Source organism: Melitaea cinxia, chromosome 4 (assembly GCF_905220565.1).
Source record: "Melitaea cinxia chromosome 4, ilMelCinx1.1, whole genome shotgun sequence".
Taxonomy (NCBI): domain Eukaryota; kingdom Metazoa; phylum Arthropoda; class Insecta; order Lepidoptera; family Nymphalidae; genus Melitaea; species Melitaea cinxia.
In genome coordinates, this window is record NC_059397.1 from 11631408 (window position 1) to 11646135 (window position 14728).

At 33.3% G+C, this 14728-nt stretch overlaps 2 protein-coding genes across 2 annotated transcripts; both read right to left on the minus strand.

Annotated features, from left to right (window-relative positions):
* Positions 1 to 883: 883 nt before the first annotated feature.
* Positions 884 to 3591, minus strand: LOC123670388. The gene is made up of 2 exons (XM_045603884.1): positions 3564 to 3591; positions 884 to 3135 (listed from the first exon to the last, which is right to left on the minus strand). Exons 1-2 carry the CDS (start codon positions 3589 to 3591, stop codon positions 884 to 886), a joined length of 2280 nt encoding a protein of 759 aa, XP_045459840.1.
* LOC123670389 (sodium- and chloride-dependent glycine transporter 1-like) lies at positions 3031 to 14612 on the minus strand. Its single transcript, XM_045603887.1, has 13 exons — positions 14538 to 14612; positions 14191 to 14350; positions 13131 to 13418; positions 12868 to 13021; positions 12629 to 12761; positions 9435 to 9569; positions 9242 to 9345; positions 8903 to 9140; positions 8702 to 8830; positions 8411 to 8620; positions 8154 to 8327; positions 5796 to 5975; positions 3031 to 3115 (listed from the first exon to the last, which is right to left on the minus strand). Exons 1-12 carry the CDS (start codon positions 14610 to 14612, stop codon positions 5832 to 5834), a joined length of 1944 nt encoding a protein of 647 aa, XP_045459843.1. The 3' UTR covers positions 3031 to 3115; positions 5796 to 5831.
* Between the last annotated feature and the right edge of the window lie 116 nt (positions 14613 to 14728).

Consider the following 14728-nt stretch of genomic DNA (forward strand, 5'->3'; position numbering starts at 1 on the left):
ATGTTGAATATTGGTATAAAAAAATCTGAATATTAAAAAGTAATAGTTAAACTATTACAATGTTATTTTAATCGAACTGAGTACTGACGTCACATGATCTTTAAACTTTTTATTGTGTTATTAAACACAAAGTCTGTTCTACCACAGTCGGGCTTACGACAAATAATTACATAGTAATTGATAAATCTATTGACATTGTCCTATTTTGCTTTTTATCAAAAACATTTCCCGCCCACAAAGAAGTCTAAATACATACAACTACGCATAACAATCTATGGATAGTAAGGATTTAAAGGCCTGCTACATTTCGTAAGATAATTGAGTTGTTTAAAAATAATTACAATTCTTAAACGTATCTTAAAGTACAAGTTGGAGGCAAAAATGTATAGAAATGTATTCAATCACACATCTAAAATAAATGGCTAGACTTATTTGACTTATTATTACAATACTAGATGACCTGGCGAACTTCGTACCGCCTTATTATTTATGGTTTTTTGTGAATATAATAATTATTTATATTGAAATAAAATATAGCCTATCATTCAAGTTGTGTAGTTTAGAAGTCCATCGCGGACAAATAACGTCGACGGACAAATAATATTGAGATTAATAAGATATGAAAAAATAATAATAATATATATGTGTGTGTGTGTGTGTGATAAGTGATGAAAAATTATTTCGATCCGGATATTTCGTTATCTTTGTGTATATTTATATTGCTAGTTTTGCTTTTGAGGTCCATGACGAAAACATACTTTTGAGCAATTGTGAGTATCTATATTTTTGCCTATAGCTGTACATGCTGCTGCTATTTTTAAAAATTTATAAGTACCACTTAAAAGAAACGTAACGGACCAATTCCAGCGGCATACATTTTATGTTAAACTCTACCATCTTTGAAACAAGTGTCAGTTTTCGTTTTTGTTTGTTGAGTGAAATTAGAATGGTTAGCAGAACTTGAAGAAGATGTAATCAACGTAGATCCGTCTCTTAGTTTCGTGGCCTGAGTCGTTTTTTCGGTTTCAGTTGATGTATAAACTATTTCAGCAAAAGGTTGTTGAGATGAAGATTTCGTGGTATTTTTTAAAGTATCAGTAGTCAACGTTGAACCTATTTTTGTTTTAGATGTAGAAACAATATACAAAGGAAGAGTTGTAGAAGCAGTTGTACTATCACATTTAACTGATGAAATGTATTTACTAGTCGTAGGGACCACAGTATCATTACTTGATTTATCAGGTTTACTGAATGTTTCCATTACTGACGTGTTACCGGTACAGGCTTTCGAAGATGATTGTGATTTTATGGTAACCACAGAAGTTATATTTGTATTATTTTTTGTGCTAGGTGTCGTCGACACTATTGAAGATTTAGTTTGAGTTTTGGTAACATCTTCAAAAGTAGTAAAGGTCACAGGGCTTACGTGTGTCACCTCAGTAGTCAATTTTACTTTCGACTTTGAACTTGCTTCATCTATAGATTTTGGTAGCGATGGCGTTGTAGTTGGCCGTGTTTCATTTATCGGGCTCGATTTTGTACCAGTAGAAAATTTCTCAGAAGAGTAAGTACCGTCCCTTTTATAATCGCCTTTGCAGGAAGAAACTTTCTCATTATTTGTTATAAATTTCTTATCAAACTCTTGAGCAATGCTACTTTTTTCAACTGAGAACGAGCTGAAAATATTATTTGTTTCATTTATTTCATTTACTGCAGCGTTTTTCTGACGTTGTAATTTTTTACTAGCACTAGCAATTGGTGTCTTGAATGTATTTGTATCATCTCTTTTATCGTCTACTATTGATTCTTTTAATTTTACGGCCCTAGTCATTTCATCATTTGTTAATTTGCCAGGAAGTGGGCTAATTTTGCTTGCTGACGTTACATTGTCATCACAATGTGATTCCTTCGTTTGTTTTAAATATATAGATTTATTATCTTCCATTAGCAAATCAACAGGCTGCACGTTAGACTTTAGGGCTTCATTGTCACTAGCTATAAGCGCAGTACTTTTATTTTTATCAGGTAATAGTGACATTTCACTCAGTGTCGTTTGATTTTTATAGGATATTGATGTTTCTGTAGATGAATTTGTGCTAACAGGTGCTGAATCAGTACTTAATTTATTATTAGCCAAACTATCGGCAACATCTTTCATATTTTTAGGAGTCGTTAAATTACTAGAATTTTTTGTAGTTGGCAACATACTTTTGGTATTATTCTTTGTTATACCTGTTGTTGTTATACCTGTGTTTTGGCTTATACGCGTCTCAGGTGCATCTTTTACATTTTTATTTTTACATTCATTTAGATTAGTTACCTCTTTTAAACTTATATCGTCCTTTTTAGAAGAAACAGTAGTTACTGTTGTTGAAATATGTGCTTTTCCTTTATCCGATTGTAATTCGTTCGTATCAAGTTTACTAGTTTTATTAGTTATAATTTGATCGACAGATTTTGTTGGCAAGCTGTTTACATGACGCTCACTGTTATTAGTTAATGTTTTTACAACATTACCTTCAATCGTTGATAATATTGGGACTGGTGTTGTTTGTACCGGTTCCATTAATTTTGATTTACTGTCTGTGTGAATTTTTGCAGTTGTGAAAATTAATGGACTTGGATTATAATTCCCCGGTTTACACCCATCTATTTCTACAAGTATTTGATTTTTAGGTGCAGGTATGCCTTTTGAAACATCGTATGTACTAAAAACGTTAGTGTTCATATGATTATGCATAGGTGCAGTTCCACATATGTATGAAGTTGATGATTGACTGTCTTTCAAAGTAGCACTGATTACTTTACTAGGAGGCGTTGATAAGGTGCTTCCCGATAAAGCAAAATTATCTGAACTTTTGTTAACTCTTTCATAGGAGGAATCAATCTTAGATTTATTTAATAAGAACTTGGCACTTTTATTAACGATTTCGGCTTTTTCTTTCTCTATTTGCAATAGTGGTTCTATTATACCTTCGTCAGACTCATGGCTAAAATTTTGAACTTTTCTTTTAATGGAGGATTTTTTCATTTTACTGAAGTTTGCCCCTGCTTTCTTTATTTCATTTTCAATGCCACTAGTAATAGAAGTTGCGTCAATGCCGTCATGAGATGTCTGTAACATAAACACGATACCTTTAAATACATATGTTTATTAATTACTTTAAACAATTTTAATAAGTTTTAAAGAATAAATGTGAATAAAAATATCGTTTTAAGCTGAAAAATAGCATTACTTTACCTACTGCACTGCTTCATATTAAGCCTAAGTACCTAGGTGACCGAGCTAAGCTCGGTATTTTTTAGTAAATCGTGTTTTTTGGAAATCATATTTAAATACGAATTACTATATATTTATATTGATAAAATATGAATAATATTTTCCAATTTTACCGACATAATAATAAAAAATATGAACTGGTTATTTAAATAAAAAATCATGAGTGCCATTAGGAAAAAAAGGAAAAAATAATCGATCTAGAGACATCGATCCAGACGTCGATCCCGCCCGGCCAATTTCCCGCCTTTGCTAAAACAACTTTATTAACGGTTGCGAAATTTACCTTCGTATTCTAAAGATATTGCAGCCATTTTTTCGTTGCCTAAAAACAGGGATAAAACGACATTTTCTAAAAATGAATCCCAGCTATCCCCCAGAGCCGTTTCCGAGATTCAGATTATATGTATGTATACGAGAATTGCTGGTTTAATAGTATTAGATAAGACTGACAATGAGCTTTTGAGCGCTCTTTCTTTATTCGTGTCGTGCCGGGGGTGTATAAAACATGCATGTCTCAAATGAAATATATATGTATGTATACCCAAAGTAAATAGGTACGTGTTCATAGTTGTAACTCATGAACTCATAGTCTTATTTCATTACTATTGTATATGTTAGAAAGGATATAGGTATTTGTAAGATTTCGCAGATCTTAGCATTCAGTATTAATGTTTTAAGTTTGTATAGGTAAAACATATTATTATAAATAGTATAAAATTATATAACAAATATAATATTTAATATTGTCTTTTCCAGAAAAAAAATTATAAATCAAATTAATGTATTGGTAATCAAATAAATATCAGTATACTGATGCGCATTAATAAATTTTATCGTAGTATGAAAGGTCATTCATTTGATATACTCGTATTTCTTCAGTAGCCTATACAGGTGGGCTGATTCTTTTTAACCGACTTCCAAAAAAGGAGGAGGTTCTCAATTCGACTGTACTTTTTTTTATGTATGTTACATCAGAACTTTTGACTGGGTGGAGCGATTTCGACAAATTTTCCTTTAATCGAAAGGTTGTGTGTGCCAATTGGTCCCATTTAAATTTATTTGAGATCTAACAACTACTTTTCGAGCTATATCTAATAATGCGTTTTTACTTGACGCTTTTTTCGTCGACCTACGTTGTATTATACCGCATAACTTTCTACTGGATGTACCGATGTTGATAATTCTTATTTTGTTTGGAAAGGAGATACCCCAAGTTTAGTACCATGATAAGGAAACCGGGATCTGATGATGGGATCCCAGAGAAATCGAGGGAACTTCTTGAAAATCCGCAATGACTTTTTACTGGGTGTACCGATTTTAATAATTTTTAATTTAATCGAAAGCTGATGTTTGTCATGTGGTCACATATTAATTTTATTGAGATCTGATAACTACTTTTTGAGTAATCTTTGATAACGCGCAGTTACTTGACTATTTTTTCGTCGATCTACGTTGTATTACTCGTCGATGTAATTGAAGTCGGTTTTTTTTCATTTGCGAGCAAACACAATTATTTAAATAAATAACACTCATACGGTGTCGGGACGATACGCTTATAATCATCAATACATAGGTATAATAAAATGTAACGGGTCACTCTCTATACATTTAATATTTATGAGAAAAAATATTATTAGGACCTTTATCAACGCAAATAGCACCCAAAAAATGATTGTAAGAATTTTTGTCTGCTTGTCTGTGTGTTTGTGCACGCTAATCTCAGAAACGGCTTATCCGATTTGGATGCGGTTTTCACTATTATATTGTGGTAAGTTTTACTCAACATTTAGTGCTTGTTTCATATCAATCGGTTTATAAATAAAAAAGTTATGCCAATTTAAATAATCACGTTGAACATGTAAAGTCACTGTTTCCGGACGAAGTCGCGAGCATAGCTAGTGATAAATAAATTCATTATTATATTTAATAAGTGCTATTAAAATATAATGAAATATTATTATATTATATAATACTGCGCTGTCTTGTTTTCCGAAATGTCAAAGAATTAAAGTTTAAATAATAGTTACATTGCCTTACAATTCGGAAATTTTCTTAATTTTTATCTCTACAAATTTTTATTTATATCTATTAGCCGGTTCAGTCGTTCTCGAGTATTGCGCTTAGAGCAACACATTTTGTGCATGTTTTAAAGGTTACGTATAAAGTTTATGCTATTATATAGTTAGATATTCTAAACGACAACCGGTGAAACAAGAATTTAGGGATTCATTTTTATCTATCCACATTTTGTTTTATTAAAGCTAGGTAGCTGACTTGACAGACATTGTCCTGTCAACTATAATATTTCGGCACGCGAACTGTCAAACGCATGAACTGGCAGCATACGAGCGAATTTAAATGGTCGTTAACTTTTCTTGTAATTTTCAAATTGTATGCGCAATTTCCTTAAATTTTCATTTTACCTTCTACAAAGTTAGAGAAGTTTTTTTAAAAAGATGAAGCGAATCAATAGGGCTTTATTTTTATAGATAGATGCTATGAACTATCAACTCACCTTCCGCATGGCAATAAGCGGATGAGCGTGCGGGGGTCATGCGCCGCGCTCGCGGAGCACGTGCCGGCCGTGGAGCAGCAGCACGGGCGGCGACAACTCGGTCTCCATGCGCAGTGCACTGCACACCGACCCCGACGCCGGGCCCCACTCCTCCGTCGGACGAGCAAGAACGCGGGCTTTCTAAACAATATTTTAACAAAAAATTTTTTTCTATTGTTTACACGAATTTAACCTATTATAATGACACAACTTTTTCGGAATTTATTGCGGTTTATTAGGTTTTTTACATTCCCAACTGCAAGTCCACCCCTGACCATGGTTACTGTAAAGTATCCGAAACGCTTACGTTTTTGATCTTAATAAAAGAGTTGTAGACGTGTAATTCCTATATCCATTTGTGATGATCTATACCTATTACAATCATTTTTACAAAACAAAGGTTGGGTAAAATTACAAATCGATGTTTACCACTGCGAAATTATAAGATAATTCTAGTAAATTTTCAAAAGATGTCAGGAAACTTAGTAGCATGTGTTGTAATTTTACGATCTTCATGTAAAAATCCTACTTGTATTGTAATTTTTGAATTTCATTAAAAACTTTGAAATTTACAAATATTGTTTGTAATTTGGTTTACCAGATTTTTTTGTAAAATTGCAAAACAAAGTTGTAATATAAATTACAATGGAGTCATTGTAACTTTAGTAATTTTCTTTGTAATATTCAAATTTCGATTGTGAAATTATATTGTGAATAGTAATTTGACCAATAATTTTTTTTAAATGTGTGTGGTGTCTTATTTTTGCAAACATTTTTTGTAATTTTATTTAATATTTTTTTTTGTATATTCACGAAACAATTTGTAATATGAATTACAATGAAGACTTGGAAAATTTAATACTTTTTTTGTATTATTCAATTTTCGATTGTATACTTACATTGTGAATTGTTATTTTATCGAATATTTTTATTTTTTAAATAAGCGTAGGAACTTCACGAAACTTATTGCTGAGATTTTATATCACATTTTGCTCCAATGCGGGGTGGGGGATATATAGGGTATATATACTATGAGTAACGACCGCTATCGGTTGTAAATGATAACAACCAGACCGACGGCTTAACGTGCTCTCCGAGGCACGGTGGGGAGACCCACAAGGACAGATATCCAAACCGGAAAGAAATATTTGTACAAATCATCATTTCAGCCTATCACAGTCCACTACTGGACATAGGCCTCTACAAATTGATGAACTCATGTGTTTTGCCCATAGTCACCACGCTGGGCGGGCGGGTTGGTGACCGCAGGGCTGGCATTGTCGCACCGAAAATGCTGCTGCCCGTCTTCGGTCTGTGTATTTCAAAACCAGCAGTTGGATGGTTATCCCACCATCTGTCGGCTTTTTAAGTTCCAAGGTGGAAGTGGAAATGTGTTATCCCTTAGTCGCCTCTTACGACACCCACGGGGAGAGAGGGGGTCGCTATATTATTTACCGTAGCCACACAACGAACAAATACAAATTTCCAAATATTTTAACCATGTGTCGAATTTGTACAAATGCAAATATTCAAATATTTTCAGGAAAAGTTTAGTAAATTTCAACAAATATGTTGTAATTTTCTTAGATTGAATTACATTAAATAGGATAGTCAATTTACAAAACTGAATTTTGAAATTACTAAATAGTGGTGCGTAATTACTTCCAACACATTTTTTGTAAAAATACAAAATAAATTTTTAACAGTGTTGGGGTTGGATGAATGTAACATACATCCATTTTACTATGAACTGATTGTAATGAAACTTGTTATGGAGATAGCTCGAGTTTCAGAATAAAACAAAGGGTAAGCGTGACACAAGACATTCGTCAGCATTATGCCACTGCTTATGAACCTACCAATACGCTACTCATTGACGCAACAGAATGTGTAAAGCTTAAAAAATAAATCGCTCTGATTGTTTAAAATAATATTATTTTAAAAGCAAAATAAATAGAGATTTTTTTTAGTATGCTTACAAAATAGAAACTTCTTAATGCAGATGATATTTTATTATCATAACATGACATCCTCGCCGCTTCCTTTCTTTGTGAAAACACATTATGATTTGAAAGTTTCGTTTCCGTTTATATTTAACCCTGTGTCGAGTTTGTTGTATTGTTGAATCTGACAGAAATCAACCGACTTGAAAAACATCAATTTAGAGACGATAATAGGTATAGAGCATCTGTTCCTAAAAGTACACCTAAAAGTACCTGTTCCAGCAAAAGTATTTGAATATAACCAAACTCATTGCATTAAAAACATAGATTAATTTCCTTCGTTATGTCTGAAGTGTTTGTCAAAAAATACACCCACCTCCATAATCGTCAGGTCATCAGGTCCATTGCAAATCTTATCAATTGCCATAAGAACTACTACCACAATTGGTAAAACTCCAACTATCCAGCCAACAGCATCAGCCCACATAGGGTACACATATTGTCCATACGATGCAGGTTTGTACTCGATCCAATTAAATACCAAAATAAACTGAAAATATCGAAATGATTACTGACATATTCTAAAACTGTGTGCTAGTTATTCTTTTTAGTAATGTAAGTGATTTTAGTTACCACTAGAGCAGCTGGGGTGATGACTCGCCACATAGCACTCCAAAACAAAACCCAAAGTTTTGATTGCCTCCCGATCATCGTCTGTATGTCTCGGCAAAACTTTTCTGCACCGTAAATCCAGGCTATTAGAATGCATTCACCGATAGCAATAATGAGGACCGACCAATTTGCCGCATATTTGTCCATAAGTTGTAACCAATACATTCCACTCTACAACACAAAAACAATAAACAATGTGTGCTTTGAAAATTATTTTTCGAAAAATATCATTTTATGTCGATAAAAACTTACATTAGTCGTAAAAATCAAACCACCAATGTAACCAAATATGGCTACCGTTAGTACAACCCAAACTTTCTTTTGACGAAAATTAGGAAATCGATCCAATATAGCAGTTGTTACAGTTTCCATTAAGGCAAACTAAAAAAAATATAACAATGCAGGTCTTCGCCATCATTTGAAACATTTTAAGTAAATAGTTTTAAAGCGTACCTGAGAGTCAAGTCCTAAAGTTAAAAGCATAACGAAGAACAAAATTGACCAAAGTGGTGAGACTGGTAGTCTAGTTACGACTTCAGGATAGACTATAAACGCTAGGCCTGCTCCTTGATCTACTACTCGATCTACGCTTACGTGCAACTCATGAGCCAAAAATCCTATCACAGAGAATATAACCAAGCCAGCAAAAAATGATGTTGCTATGTTTGACACAGCCACTATTAATGAATCACTGAAAAAGAAACATAACGTTACTTATTTTCTTATCAATAAAATCTTTATATAAATTTATTAAGATTGTGTGAAATATAATAATAGTAAACCAACACTTACATGTAGCAGTTATTTGAAAACTTGTTGTAGGACGACAGTGTTATCAGACCTCCCCAAGCTGGACTCAGGGCAAAAAATATTTGGACTGCAGCATCACCCCACACCTGAAAGTTTTTATTTTAATAGTATTTTATACTTTCCTTAATTAATTTTGAACAACGTGGGCACAATTGTAAGATAACAGTACAAATACCTGAGCGTTAGCAAGTTGGCTAAAATCTGGCGTTAAATAAAATAAGATTCCCGTTGACGCTCCTGGCAAACTTACTCCCCGAATGAATAGTATTACAAGTACAACGTATGGAAATAGCGCCGTAAAGTATACCACCTGCAAACAACAAGTTGTAACATATATCATGTTACTGATTTATTTTGGTGGCGTAATTGCTCTTTTCTACTTGCTTGTCGTATATTAGCGCGGTCCTTGTGACGTGTGGTTTTGCTTATGAGGCCATAGGTGGGGATCTGGTGAGTATGGTTTAGCTCATCAGTATATAAGCGCTTATGGCGAGTGGCTCCTTCTTTTCCTTCCTCTCCAGCCACGGCCAGGTTCAGGGTGCGTTTTGTTGGGTGAGTCATTAAGCTACTAACGTAGATTAAGTTCTTGTTTTAATTGTGATTAAGTATGTTGATTGTGTCGTGATTGTACTACTTATTTGAAATTGTTTCAAGACGTTTTATTTGTTTAATTTTGTAAGATGTTTTGTTGTGCCTTGTCTCTAGTGGGCCGTTTCCGTATCAACCCAGAGACATTGGGGGTTGGCTACGGAAAGGCTCACATTCTGGTGTGACCTTCCAGGGTCCTTGGCGAGGCGGTCACGGACGGTGCCAGATGCTTCTGGTGTGACTACATGGCGAGTCATTTTGTTAAGATTTCCGCTAGGACCCCAAAATTTCCGGTTGTGATGGTGCGTCCGGTATTAAAGAATACGGTACCGTATCCCAAGGGACCAGCTTCCTAGGGAAGAAGTCATTGAATTGCAACTACGAGCCAGTTCGTCCTGCCTCCATTTTTCGACGCTGTGACAGTCGGCGACTCTTATTTTACGTTGCTAGAAATCGTGCGGATCTGCGTGAGCTTAACCACGTGATGCAATGTGTTGCTACGGGCGGTGCCACGTGGTGCTTCGGAGCATGATCGGCTAAGTGACCTTTTGTAACCTAGGCTAATATAAGCTAGGTGCTATAGTTTTTTTTTTATTACATTTTATTTGTTAAATATTCAGACAAGTTGTGTGTTCGTAATTTTAATTTTCGTATCAAAAATTTGTCATCTTATTTAAACTACAAGAGTGTGCTTGATACTTTTTAAAAAATTAATTTCAATCTGTTATTTTTGATTTTATTGTCCTTTTATTGAATTAAAGTTAGTTTTTTATTTTCTTAGTTCGTCGCGTTAGAAATTTAATTTCTCTCTCGATTATTTTTTTAACGCGCGAAAAAGTAATAATAAACTGAATTCATAACAGGCAGTCGTAGTTTTTATCACTTACTAACATTACGTACTACGAGTCTAAGTGCTAAATTTATTGTTGAAGTTCGTATCATACACTCATGGGGAAGAAAAAAAATCGAAGGTTGCTTGAAGGTAACTTGCTAGCGCCTGTAAATTATCTAACGCGAAGTGGAACACCATTTTAGATTAATGTTTAAACCTTCTCTTTCACAGTTGAAAATACACTATCTAATACTGTGTAGTGGAAATAAAGAAAAAAAAAAAAGATACGGAATATTTCTGATCCATCTGTTTAATAATATACATAAATATTATCACAAATTTTGATGCTGAATTACTCCAAGTGGATTTGAATAGCTTGATTCTATGGTGTCGTCATAACGGGATGATTTTGAACATTGATAAATGTCGTGTTATAAGATATTCCAGGAAAAAAACATCAATCGCGAGAACGTATTTTATTGGTAGTAGTGCACTGTCGGAAGTCTCTTACATACGTGATCTAGGACACTTGATAATAAACTCCGTTTCAATATTCATGTTGATAACATTGTCAGCAGTGGTTTTAGGGAACTTGGCTTCCTCTTGCGTAATTGTAAGCAATTCAAGGATTCTCACAATAAAATAATTATTTACTCGGCCTTGGTACGAAGTAGAATACTGCAGCGTTGTTTGGAATTTTACACTTTAATGTTTATTAGCAGAGAATAGAAATAATCCAAAAGAGATTTATTTGGGACCTCTCGTACGAAAATAGGGTTGTTAAAAATTTTGGACACTATGAGGATAGGCTTGAGTACTTTCAACTCCAGTCACTTTCGAGTCGGAGACGACTTTTTGATCTTACACTCTTGCACAAATTAATGAATGACGCCAGTGACTGTTCCAACTTACTGGCTCAATTAAATATCCGTCAGCTTTTACACCTTTTGTTGAAACACCTACACGCTCACGTGAGGGCCGGTGTTAAGGAACGTCTAACACAGAGAAATGGTTTTTGTGCAACTCCTAATGATCAACAAAAAAACATAAAAGCGGATATCGATATTTTTTAGGCAATCTTTTTAAATTTCAGTACAATTTGCTAAATTTTTATTATTATAATGTTTCTTGATTATGATGTTTGTATCGTGGTTCATTTATGCTATATGATTAAGTATGATGATGATTTTTATTGTTATTATCTATTATGTGTATGAATGAATGTTGCTTTGTAAAGTGATATTGTGATTATTAATTAATGTCCTTGGAATTCCTTATAAATTTTTCAATATATTGTGATAAATTTTTATGTTAAATTTAATTGTGTTATAATTTTATGATTTATATAGTAGAATTTTTTTCGGTGATTTAATTTAATATGAATTTGTTATATATAACTTTGTATATTGTGCGTCTATTTTCTTTTTGCAAATCGTGTGTAACGTCTATAATTAAGGCAACATCATTTTTTGTCATTTTTGTAAAAATTCATTCTTTTTCTGTTCTTGTTAATGTATGTCCTGTTGGTGTTAATGTTAAATGAATTAATAAATAAATATTATATAATAGCATAGCCATATATATTTGTATTAGCAAATATATAATTTAAAGCAAGTACATAAAAAACACTTATTCAATTGATAAGAATCGTAAAAATTATTTGAACAAATAGCTAAAAGTTATTAGAATTGCTAAACCAGCGCATTTTTGAATTATGTGGTAGAAGGAAGAAGTGAATAAACACCTTAAAATTATTGATTTTACTAACTTCGATAGATACCTCACTCGATACCCATCGATCGATCCAAAATATTTTTTTTGATAATCTGATTGCCACATTTTATTTTCTAATAAGTAATGTAGTGAGAATACCACCTGTAAATCTTCGAAATATGTCTTATTTATGACATGTTTCATAGCCATTACACCAATAACAGCTATTTACAAACCTTTCCTGATGATTGAACACCTTTGCATAAACAGAGAAACACAATAAGCCAGGCGGCAAATAAACAACCAGCCATGCCCAAACGAATTTGACCTGTTTCTTCAATTCCAGACGATAATCCCAGCACTTGATTACTGAAAAAATCAAAAAAGGTTTAAAAAATAACCATTGACATCAATTCAAATTTAAAATATTTATCATATCTACTAGATAATCCTTAGTACCTATTATAAAACTTACGTAAAATATTCTTCAGCGGGAGGTCGACGTAGAGCCTTTTCAGCCTTTGATACATAGTCGTGAAGGGTAGCGTAACTTTGATTCAGACATTCTCGTAAGTAATATGTGCCGTTTTGTGCCTGACACCTGTCTGCCTCTTCGTATGAGTAGCAGACTAGAATAATATTTTTAATACCTTGTTATTTCGATTTCACGAATTTTATTAAAACCTAATCAATTTAAGTAGTTATATAAACTTTCGTTTTATAAAAATGCAAACTTACATTTAGTACTCCAGTCGGCGTCACAGTTTTGCCAGGGGAGTTGATAAAATATACTCGCGAATGATACGACCATATAGTAAATTGTCCAGGCGATGATGAGATTATAATACAACATTACTATGCAGGATACTATGACCATTCCATAACCCAATCCTCGGAAGAGAGGACAGAATCTATTATAAACTGCGACGGGTCCTAGAGCAGCGTATTGGCCAAACGATAATTCCATAAACATAAGCGGAAGACCCGCAATCACAAGCATCACCGTAAACGGAATTAAAAATGCACCTGAAACGAAATTTAAATTTGGCATAATTTTAATACACTTAATATATCTATGATATATACCACCGAACTCTTCTCGGGCGGTTGAAGTGATTTAGACTAATTTTATTTTTGAACGTGTATAAACACGTACTAATAGGTATGTACCTAAATTACTGAATGATTTGAACTCCATTATAAGAGACACAACCTCAGTCAGTCAGTCAGTCAGTTCAGCCTATTGCAGTCCATTGCTGGAGACCCAAACTATTGAAGTATAATTACGACGCAAGTGTGCCTTACGAACTCATTAGCGATAACATGCTAGAGTGGCTTATTATTTCTTAAGACTCATCTCAACGCTTGTTTACCACCCGCATAATTGAAAATGACTAAAATACACGACAACATCGTTTTCTTTCCAACAATATTTTCAAGGAAGTTAATATCAAGTTTTTTATTTGCTCGGATTTTAACTTGTTTTAATGCGCTTAGCTTAGATAGCAAAATATTTATATTAATTCTTTAATATTATATTTTTGAATGAAGAAGCTACAATTAATCTAAGAGTATGTATGATACTGATCTTCGAGATCCTTATATCACTCTAATAATATACTTACCTTATCAGGAACTTTCTAAGCGCAAATGTATTTTTAAAAGCACGCCGACAAATAAAGAATTACCTATCACTGCTCCATGATACCAAAATATCATACGTACGTAATTATAAAATTAGCTTGCTAAAACACTAATGCTTAATAAAATTAGTGCTAAAGTACGCTATTTGACCTACCTCCACCGTTATTGTAACAGAGATATGGAAATCGCCAGACATTGCCTAATCCAACGCTATATCCTAGAAGTGATAATAGGAAGTCGAAACGTCCCGTCCAATTCCCGCGTTCAGGTTCTGTTTCCTCAGTCACCGTTTCCGTTGTCATTTCTTCCTTGCACTGTTACGATACATCGTAAATTATCTTATATCCGATACCATTTATATTAATTTAATATTACAAATCACGACTCCATTTATTTAAAAGCTATGATAATATATTATGGAAGTTTTATAAAATAAATCTATGATCCTTGTTATAAACTTATAATATTTGTAGTTAAATGAATCAATTAGTCAATACTCACATCCGAATATTTTATTTCCATTGCAGGTATGTTTTCAGTTACTGCGGGTATTGGTGTTCGCTTTTCCGGCTTCATGTTATTTTAATTAAAGTAACTATTTGAATGAAAATCGCAATATCATTTTATCGAGAGACACTTGGGCGCTGATCGTACTGGCACTAAACACTTAACATCACATTACACTCCCGAGT

What these genes read in the sequence shown, in the direction of transcription:
- LOC123670388 (XM_045603884.1), bottom strand. Translation starts at nt 3,591, where the DNA reads ATGGCTGCAATATCTTTAGAATACGAAG. An exon ending in AATATCTTTAGAATACGAAG is followed by an intron (nt 3,136 to 3,563) that starts GTAAATTTCGCA and finishes ATGTATTTAAAG; the next exon opens with GTATCGTGTTTATGTTACAG.
- LOC123670389 (XM_045603887.1), bottom strand. Translation starts at nt 14,612, where the DNA reads ATGAAGCCGGAAAAGCGAACACCAATACCCGCAGTAACTGAAAACATA. An exon ending in GCCAACTTGCTAACGCTCAG is followed by an intron (nt 9,346 to 9,434) that starts GTATTTGTACTG and finishes AAAAACTTTCAG; the next exon opens with GTGTGGGGTGATGCTGCAGT. An exon ending in TCACCCCAGCTGCTCTAGTG is followed by an intron (nt 8,328 to 8,410) that starts GTAACTAAAATC and finishes CGATATTTTCAG; the next exon opens with TTTATTTTGGTATTTAATTG.